General features: G+C 32.3%; 1 protein-coding gene across 4 annotated transcripts in view; it reads right to left on the bottom strand.

Moving 5' to 3' along the window:
• Positions 1-249: 249 nt before the first annotated feature.
• Positions 250-11,291, bottom strand: part of Ac76E (adenylate cyclase type 2 Ac76E) — a 1,046,273-nt gene continuing 1,035,231 nt past the window's right edge. For 3 of the 4 annotated variants that reach the window (XM_069845293.1, XM_069845295.1, XM_069845294.1), the window contains exon 23: positions 250-11,082. In XM_069845293.1, coding sequence (XP_069701394.1) covers positions 10,954-11,082 — 129 coding nt within the window. In that variant the 3' untranslated portion in view covers positions 250-10,953. The remainder of the gene's footprint in view (positions 11,083-11,291) is intronic. The other variant, XR_011335836.1, reaches the window with a different exon arrangement.

Here is an 11,291-nt window from a genome sequence, read left to right as displayed (position 1 = left end):
TAAGGTAGGCGATGTTTGGATCCTGTGTCTCAACTCTATACTCAATTATTATCTTAGCGTATGCACGATTACACTAACCTCTAGCGCTTGAAAGTGGAACTAAACTCTGGCGCACAGAGAAATAAAACACAGGAAAATTCGCTCAGTGTCCATTCTTTATAATCCCTATTCTCTGGTCTTCCTACATGTCATTATATAATTATATTAAAGAACACTTATGGTTACAGTAGGCTACTAATGAGGCGTTCATGATGGCAATGTTTTATTGCTTTGACTATTTACAACTTGTTTAAAAAAACATTTCCAGACATAAATTCCTCATATCACATTTCATACCAGGCCATTGGACATCACAAAGGCTTGAAGCTAATAGAGACAAATGCTGTACAGAATGACATCTTCACAAAATATTTCTGTGTTCAGAGGCCATTACAAGGAAATATATATATGTTGGTAGACATGAAATATAAGTGACAGGAACGCTTACAGCAAGGTGAGATCAGGACATACAGTGATTCACTGGGAATTCACAGAATACAGGATAGTCACGAGAAGAGATGATGGAGGTTCAACACAGAGTTTACAGTAGCTTCAATCTTCAGTTAGGCATTAGATTATTAAGTCACCATATTGAGGATACTAAGTCAACAGAATAAGCCTTTGTCTGAAAAAAATTCTTGGATTGAATACAGAAAATGTAATTCAACTTTCTGCTTTACTACGTCTTGTTAACAATGTTATCTTATATAAATTTATGAATACTGAGGAAGATTGTTTATTATTTCTTATTAGAGAGAGAAAGAGAATTAGGAAAAAATATGATATAATACCGTATAATATAATATTGTTTTATTAATTCAGTCTAATTGACATATCACAAATATAAAAAGTCAATGACACTTACCCATGTACGGTAAGTGATCATTGTGTACTATACAAATATAAAAAATTATTACAAATGTAATCTTCATCTTACGATGTTTGGTGACATATACGTCACCAAACATCGTAAGATGAAGATTACATTTGTAAAGTTTCTTCACGCCCATAAGCAGTGCAGACTAGATCAGACACTATGGACAGTACTCTATAACAGAGTCGCCAGTATGAAAGGATAATTCCAAGCCTTTGACACGAGACGAACTCGATAGCTCAGTGGTAGAGCGCCTGACCAGAGTACAGGAAGTCGCAGGTTCGAATCCCACTCGAGGTTATGAAATTTTTCTTTCATACCATGGCATGATTGAGACTATAATAGAATTTAAATTCAAAAAGTGTCATTGACTTTTTGTATTTGTGATATGTCAATTAGAGTGAATTAATAAAACAATATTATATTATATTACTGTATATCATATTATATTGACTATCTGAACATTTCAACATGCTTTCTAAGATAGAAAAAATAGATTTACTAGGCTTTTAAGTTAAGATTAATGTAACACCAGTTACAAATAACATAAAAAGAAACTTGAAAGTAAATCAACAAGATTAACTCAACAATTTGGAATGTATTACACATTTCCTAATGATTTATAACAATATAAATATGAAACAAACAGCTTGAAAATATCTTAAACAAATCTACAAGTTAAAATTCAAGACATTAGAACATTACGCAAGTACGGTACCAAACTATGAATATATGTTCCTCCCTCCATTAAGATTTAATTTAAACCCGAATCCTTCTTGAATCTTGCGTACACTACTTTTGACACTTAAATATAAATGACTGATTAAATGGCAAACTTACTAGTGTTAATTATATAAGCATGTGTACAGTATACATCAAAACAGCTGTAAGCCACACGTGCTTATATAATTAACACTAGTAAGTTTGCCATTTAATCAATCATTTAAACCCGAAGTTAAAATACAAGAACATCCTACTCCACTAATCCTTCTTAATCAGATATAATAACATGTAACTATGTATTTTGATTTTGTCACAGGAAGTCCATGAAGCTTTTCGACAGATGTAATTCTGTTTATATCTCGTAAAAAACCCATGGCTTCACTCATGTGCAAGTATGCTGTTTGTCAAATTTAGTTCATGTCTATCATTGTACTTCGTACATTAAAAAAATAGAGCTATCTATATATTTTTTTAGAAATATCTTAATTATTATCAAAATCTTTCGAAATATCAATCAATCCACAAATAATAACTTGTTTAAAATATAAGTAAAAGGCTTTATGTGGAGTAATCAATTAACTTGGGCAGTGTTTAATATCATTTATCCTGTACATTAAAACATCTTTCTCATTTACAGTCGAAAATGTCTATTACAAAAATACATTATTAGTAATATATAACCATATTTTATTTTCATTTAAGAAATCTTTCAAATAATATTTCACTTAAACTTGTTACATTGCCCATTTCAAAAGTCCATACCAGGAGTTGGAAAACTAAGGTCCAAGAGAAGAGAAATATGCAGTAATTCGTGTATTTACATATCAGTTTCACTTAACTGAAGAGTGGTTTAAAACTCCTGTTTCAAAGTCTGCCCACCCCTTTCTTTACCTTCAAGTCATTTTAAATATCCCCAACATGGCGCCTGTTTTAATATATAGAATACATTTCTCTAAGATATGGATGAAAGAACAAGACACAAGATTGTCAACAGGTATATGTATCTTCTTTCACATATGCACACACATTATTAGTTGAAGGTGGTTTATGAGAATGAATTATGATTAAGTATGATATATTGATGGCTTAGCAATGAAGATGTCGATGATATGCTCACTCTTTGGTGTGTCTTTGGTGTAACATTTTTACAATATCGTCTACAAAATTTCCTACTGCGATAAGACATAGGTACCAATCGGCCGAGGAATGATTATTTATAAAAAAAAGTCAAATTGAATGCAGTCATGTTATAAAGTAGATTTGAAAAAAAAAAACTTGTGTATAGTGAAAATTTGTACTCTTAAACAATTTTAAGTTGCTGTAATATTTCTTATGTTTTAAGTATGATAAAGTGAAAGTATATTTCAGTGAGTCATGGACATAAATATGTTACATTGACTTTGAAGTGAGACAAAGCATGGCAAAGAATATTAATTGGGTGAAATACCATCAAGTTGATGGCAAAATTAATAACCCAACACCCTAGGCTGTTTTCATTTTTTTAGTAGGTTATTTTACGACGCTTTATCAACAGCTTAGGTTATTTAGAGTCTGAATGAGATGAAGGTGATAATGCCGGTGAAATGAGTCTGGGGTCCAACACCGATAGTTACCCAGCATTTGCTCATATTGAGTTGAGGGAAAACCCCGGAAAAAACCTCAACCAGGTAATTTGTCCCAACCGGGAATCAAACCTGGGGTCACCTGGTTTCGCGGCCAGACGTGCTAACCGTTACTTCACAGTTGTGGACCTCATTTTTTTTATCTCGCTTTATTCAACGAGGTTATGTCAATGCCTCTCTTCAACAGTATCATTCATAGTATGAGAATTTCGATAGGTTACCAGTAACTGGTAGTGGATTTTGTACAAGAAATTAGGCTACTGATGTATATTTTAATATTTAGACTTAGCCTATATTAAATAGTTTAATATCCTTATTTTTCTCCACATCACTCTTTTCAATAGAAAAAATAATCTTCACCTTTAAAAATTACAAGCTTTAGATTCAAACTTCCCGTGTTATAAGACATTTGTATATAATATTTAAAATTTGTATATTACGGTTTGGAATAGCCAACTTCTTTCTTTTGCAAGTTACAAGAGTTCTCTTTTTCTTCCAGTTTAATGCATGTTATCTGGAAAAATTATCATTTTAAGAAAGAAACATCCGAGGATAGTTAAGAAAAAATGACCTTCAATGGTACTATATTACAAGAGAGCTAATGTTGTGGTACTGAAATCTATATACAGTTGCTTTTATTCTAAAGAGTATTGTTTATAAAGTAATTGTATCCTATGTTTATAATGTTGTTGTTTTATTTTAAAAATATAACCTCTTACAATTTTTAACTTATAACACACACCTAATCTCTTTCTTCAGATACTTAGAGACACTAGAATTATTAATATATTATCTTAACTGTTACATCAACTTATCGATAATTTAATAGCTTCTTTCTCTGCTACTGGAAATTCAATGAACATATTTTACCCATTCATCGTGATTTTGCTATAATCAAAAAAATGTTACAGACATAGTGCCGGCAATAATTAAAAATTCAGCACCAAGAGTTTCATTCAGCAATCCTTACACGACAACAATTCCACTTTTACGAGAAAAATATTACAAATGTGATGAGTTAATATAAAATTTATATTTTCATATTTCTGGTGTTCTCAAACATACACGTATTATTGGGAATGTTAAAAATTAACAGCATTCACTGTATGTATCTTTGCTGAGTCAGTGCATATAATACAAATTATTCGTTTAAGAATTTGGGCCATAACTACTGCAATCAGTGTACTCTATCTGATTGTAAGAAGAAAACGTGTTCTGTTGACAGTTGGGCCCACTAAGGTTGAATATGTATCATTAGTCGGCAAGTAAGTGGCTAGTTTCCAGTAAGAAAGTTAATCCACTGAAGGCTAGGGACCAATTGCCATCAGATCACTACATATTCCATATGCCATGTTAAATTATTATATGTACTGTACTGATAACAATCCATATTGTAAAACCCAATGCTGAAAACCTTAAAATGAACGACATTCTGTATTACCAGAATAAAATAATTAAATAACATTCCTTGAATACAGAAATAAACTATAATAACTCCGTACAAATGACAACATGTTTAAAGAGTAAGTAAGCTTATTAAGATAATATCAGAGATCTGGTGAATTCCTTGGAGTTGAGAAATACTCATAATTTCGACAACTGAATTACAAAGATCCTTCATGCGCCAAATTTTAACTTATGTTAACAAAAATTAGTAATTACAAAAGCCATATTCTCACCAAACACGATATACTGTACATGGTATAGATTATAAAAAGATAAAAAAAATAGTATCAACAATAGCAAATACAAAATTCCTTGGAAAATCTTTCATAGTGGTTGTTAAGTATGGTTAGAATTTCCTAAAACATATACGATACTGACTATAAATTTCTGATCGTACTTTGAATTTTGAAAGAATCAGATGCAGTACAGTGGTGTCTGTGCACACACAGAGCTACTTTAACCTATTTAGTTTTCAGTTGTTCGCACTGTGACATTCAGACTTCTAGAATTTTTAGTTGCCAATCTGAGAGAATATCAACCACTTTGATACAACCATAGCGACATCAGAACTCTAACCTTAACCCTTAACCCGAAATACCGGTCTGCCAGGCCGGTATAGTATTTTTTTTTCTTAAATATGCAATACTACTTACTATTGTGTCTTATCCTTTGAACAATGTTTTCTATAGTCCTTCTTCAGGTATGCTGTAGTGTGGTTGTAATCTAAATCTATTCACTGCATTGTTGTCTCTGTTTCTTATTAAAGTATGCAATTACTGTCTGGTCTCACAGACCAGTATATCATATTATGTAGTACAGGTAGTTCGTCAATTTCAATATTGTTATAAGTATAGCTTGTGTTTAATTTCTTTTCGGTAATTAATTTTTATTATATCCCACAGTTATTGCAAACATATCCCACCATGTCTAGAGTGACCAGATCAAAATGTTCAAAAGCAGGATATTTGAAGAAAAAAAAGCAGGACATTTTGAAAAAAAGCCTGACAACACATTAAATTCCTTTTCATTCACCAAGGACAATAAAACAATAAGCAAACACAGTACCAAAGCTATGCATTGTTGTTAATCTCACAATTTCATTGTTCATACTTCTGTGAAGAGGAAATATCCTTCAGTAGCTTTGGGGATTTCAATAAATAGCCTAGGTGTGAAATTCTTTACATGTAAAATGCTTCAAATTATATTGTACTGTTACAATATCCTTTATTGCTTCTACTGATAGTTTGTTCCTTTCATCTGACTATGGGATGTTGAATAGTGAAAATACCCTTTCAACATTGGCATTATGTCCAATAATTGAAAAAAGAATTAACATAAATACAGCAAAATTTGAAAACAACTAACATTCACAACCTGCTCAAAAAATGTATTCCACTGAAAATCTATTATTTCCAAGAAAAATGCTTCGTCTTGCTTCAAAACAAATTCTTTCAGAACACAGAATTCATAAATGCATATTTTTCATATAACGACAGAAACATACTTTTTACCTCAGATTTTATGTTATATAATGTATTTCAGTATTTGGTACATTATGTTGTTGAAAGGCAGAAAGCCGGACATTTTGGTTTTATCGTAAAAAGCCGGACAGATGCTCACAAAATTCTAAAAAAAGCAGGACATGTCCGGCAAAATCCGGATGTCTGGTCACCCTAACCATGTCAGTTATGCCCACTGATGCTAATTTTCTAAAAATAATGCAGCAATGGCTAAAAGATGAAGATGAAGTTGGTGATGAAATGAAGTAGGTGAATGCCCACATTTAGATGATTTTGCCCAAACCCAGATTTTATCATCTCTAGTGCTAATCAAACTGAAACATCAGATTCAGAGTCAGATGACGAGTGGTTAGAAAGAGACATACAAATCCCAAATGAAGTTGCCAGATGAGCATAGACATAAAACAGCCCCACCTCATTCTCCTAATACTTCTCCAACAAATGACGTATATCTAGGAAAAGACAAGTTTGTATGACATATTCAACCCCAACGAAATCCAGAAAAACGCCTTCACACAATGTTATTCGAGGTCTACTATTCACTAAATACTTCCATAGTGCAGCTGCTTCTGTAGACATCTGTAACCTGCTTCTGGTTAATTGATAAAAATAAATTATCTTAAATTAAATGTTTTAATCATATTTATTGTAAAATATGTGTTTATTGTTCAAAATATATTATCTTGAACTAAATGTGTATAAATTACTCATGGGAACAATAATGAAATTTGCCCATTCTCCTAGACCAATCTTCCTGTAAGTGTGATTTTAATGTATCTTTCGGGTTAAGAGTTAAATGTTCGTATGTAGTATGATTGTTTTTATGTTCCTTAATTTCATATGTTGGCTTTTGTTCATCTCAAAATTATACAAGTAAAATTTATATTTTCATAATATTGTACATTAAGAAGGTGTTAACTGATATTAACTGCATCATCATTTTTCAAGGAGGTATTTTCATAATTAGATTTAAAAACGTATTCATACAAACACATGATAAACTTCTTATCTTTACCACTCACCCTTTTCTTTTCCCCAACCCTGCCAAGATTACAATACTATGTTAAATGTGACTAGTTTATGTTCACTTCAATAAGAAACACTACACTTTCATCATTTTATCCTCAGCCGAATGATGAAAACTGTTTTATTTACCAGGGCTCAAAGTTAAGTTTTGCAAGACAATTTTGTCCTCTATGCAACCAGTCATTTCATAAATTTAATCTGTACCTGTTATTACTCTGTGTATATAGTAGAGTAAGTTAAATTACTGGAAAATTAAAGGTATTATACTGCTTTCTTATGACAGGAAGAGGAAATCTTACCTTTTTACAGTGTATGTGTGTATTTTGCTTCAAACTATATATAGAATGTCTCAACCTTAAAAATGCACAAATTAATGAAAACTTCCGTTTCTTTCTAACATACGTCCTTTTAAGTCACTCTGTCCTTTCCTATTCTAGTGTTGTTTGTGCTGTTGCCAAGTAAGGCAATATGTATGTATGCATCTAATACTCAGAATTTGACAATAAAATAATTTTTTTCATGCATCCCAATATTTGGAAAGAATATCTGTGTGTGTCTTCAAAGCTCCGCAAGATTTCAGATGTTCCAAAATCATATTTTGTCCTCCTCCACACAATGTACAGCTTGGTGACGGTGACAAATCAATTTTAAATAAGGCAATATTAAATGTCGTAAATTTAAGACAGTGAATACATCATCTTCTAGAGCAGTTTTCATTCTATATTATGATGACATCAGTATTAAATCTGTCATAAATTCTTGTTGCTTCAAATTTACATAAATATAAAATTTTGAGTTCCAACAGATTTTTTTACTGTTCCATATTTATTAAGCTATAAATGACAAACCATTAGCAAAAACACGACGGTAATATTTTCTGAACCCATAAGATGTTCAAGAATAAGATCTACTTCATATGGATCAAATATTTTTTCGTACCGGTACCAGTAAGTTATAAATTTTTATATCAGAAATTTTCTGAAAATTCACTGACTGTAACACAAGAAAGTTAGCTAGAGAGAAACTCTTTTTGTTTATAACTGTGCATGGAGCAACCAAACGAAAGAAATATCGGTATTGACTAATGTTAAAGGTTTTTTTTTTAAACAAACCGGAAGTGTTTATCATACCTCAGTGTTTAATTATGACCAAAACAAAAATTCCTTACAGCAGCAGAATTACATTTTGAATAGAGTGGCGAAGCTGAGGTGTAAATACCGGCTAGGTTGAAACAATCTGCTTATCTTATATTTTTATATATAGCAGATGTTTCTTGGCTTTCCTATCAAAATTTTTTGTGACACAGAGCTTACAAGAAGATGATGACATTCATTTTCACCCCCAAACAGAACAAAGGCGTAACAATATAACTTATTTATCTCAGAGTACCCTGTTAGAAAAGGATATTTCTTATACTATGAAAATTGAAAATTTCTATTTTGTCTTTTTTCATTCGCTATTTTAATATGTAAACGTGGTTTGATCTCCTATCTTTGTAAGCACATTTTGTTTCAAATGTCCAACATGAAAACGGTTTCTCTTTTATTTCTAAAAATAATGATCTCAGTGTTCTCTCACAAGATTAATATGTAACACATACACGCATGCACTTTTGATTAAACTAACATTCAATAATGCAGCGCATTTATAGAACATCAAAGTAGCACAACGTATTAATGTGGCGGAAGGCTAGTCTTGTTTTGTATGGAGATGTGGCGAATTGATAGTCCCTCCTTGGTTCCCCCTCATGCTTACGAGTCAAGGTCGTAGCCACCGTAGTAGAGGCTTTTGCCACAAGCCTCGCACTGAACTTACGATTATGGAATGACTGCCAACAGTGAACTTAATATATGGAAGGATCAGAGTGAAACCAAGTGTTACGATACATCATTATTATGAACTTATAGGACTAATGTCACTAGGTATAATAACTCAAAATTTTTGGGTAGGCTAAGCCTCAAAAGCCTCTTAAGAGCTTCGCCACTGTTCGAATCTAACAAAGAGTCGCTCACATCAACACATATGGTTGAAGGTTGCACACTTATATAGTACTATAGTTTCAAAAATTCACTTGTGATGTTGAAGCGTGTGATGTTGTATGTGATACTTGTGTTAGAATCATGTTATATATTTTATTTTACAATGGATAAAGAAAGTGGGACAAAGCCCAATATTGGCAAACTCAGGGTAAGGAACGAAGGATTGCAATGAATGTGTTAAATTACTTAAAAAAATGAATGTTAGCAAGACAGTCAAAGAAACGGCTATCCAGTGTTTTGAATGCTTAGTATACAAAATAAGAAAGGAACAAAGTAAAGGTCCACTGAGAACACTGGCAAAAACAGAAACCTAAAAGATCGGGGAAACTGTAAAATGCCAAAAATACGAAATATGACACAATACGTCATATAGTCCATAATTTCACATTCATGATTCATTATCTGTGTATTTCATAGACATCATTTAAGATAGCATTAAACACGTACATTACCAATATTCATAATACTGTAATAAGTAAAATCACTCGTAACCAGCATCAAAATAACTGGCAATACCAAAACAACGGCACTTTTGGCTGGGCCAAAAAACAATTTGAAACTGCCACATTGCCACAATCTGGGATGTCAGTTTTGCCACATTAGGAAGTTCACACAAACTTTCATTTTCAGTGAATATTCAAACCTAAAATTAATGTATTATATGTGTTGCGTGATGTGTTTTATTAAAGAAAATCCATACAGTTTATTTAGTTACCTTCGGACCATCAGTGTTGCCACATTAGGAAGATCGCACGAACTTTAATTTTCAGTGAATATTCGAACCTGGAATTAGTGTATTATTTGTATTGTGTGATGTGTTTTAATAAGGAAAATCCACACAGTTTTTATGTTTATTCAGTTATGAGCAAGTGATAGAGAAATAAGCTTCACATGGCTGCAATTTCAACATTTGACACCATAAAATACGAACTCTTATTTTTTTTTTTTTTGTATATATCGGTATTTATTCAATTATCCGGCAAAATCTCGTATCCGGAACTAGTCTGGTCTCTTTGGTGTCAGATAAGAGAGATTTTACTGTATTATTTACTATTTAGATTTGTAGCAATAAGTATTAGACATGGAGAGACTCAGCACGATTTAGCATCTACATCTGAAAATGGTGCTACACATAATTTCCTGAGTACCGGTACTGTCTTTTAAGGTTGGGAAGATCTATATGTAGTAGCAATAGCATACTTGTTTAAACATAATAGTAATGAAAAGAGTAAGACTTAAGTCACAAAGTAGTTCTGTCGTAACACTTTTTATTCTTATATTATGGGAGTAAATCAGTGAATGGTGACCATATTTCAAAGGTCTGAATAGAATATAAAATAAAAATTTTTCTTACAAATCGTGATTTCTTAGTTTATTAACATTATTTCTCCTCAACTTCAAGCCCTAATGGTAAGGAATTAAAAAAGTAATCAATTGAATGAGTAATTATGGGGCTGGTACCTATGGCTTTGTTGACTTCGCCTCTTAAGCTTAATAACGAAGTTTTCCAAACTTCGAGCAAGTTGTCACTATGTAATAGCATTTTGGCATTGTGCTCCCCATTATATTTGTACTCTTTGGAGCGTTCGAACCAAGACACTCCTCTGTTTGCTGATGAAACTGTTTCTTCTTTCACAGGGACTCCACCTGGAGTGCAGTGTAGTTTATTTCTCATCAAAGGGTGTCTTCACAAAGTACGTGGTCAGCGTGCCTTTGCCCTTGACGTAAGTCGGCCCCCTGCACTCACATTCGTATCCAGCTCCCATCAGAATTTTGGCTGTGTCTTCTGTAACCTATATCACACAAATGCAACACATTACATTACACGGAGTAAGCAAAAGGAGAAGTGGCCGAGATTTCCGACTATTACAATTAATGTGAAACCAAATCTAGGTCTCTGTCATTTCTATTCAAAAATTGAGACCAGTAATATTCAATGGTGTAAAACCGGAAGTTACAACAGTTTAAGAAAATTTCATCTGAAGCACAGAGAAATAGGTAA

Source organism: Periplaneta americana, chromosome 14, assembly GCF_040183065.1.
Source record: "Periplaneta americana isolate PAMFEO1 chromosome 14, P.americana_PAMFEO1_priV1, whole genome shotgun sequence".
Lineage (NCBI taxonomy): Eukaryota > Metazoa > Arthropoda > Insecta > Blattodea > Blattidae > Periplaneta > Periplaneta americana.
The sequence above is the reverse complement of the archived record's forward strand: the minus strand, read 5'-3'. Positions and strand labels throughout refer to the sequence as shown.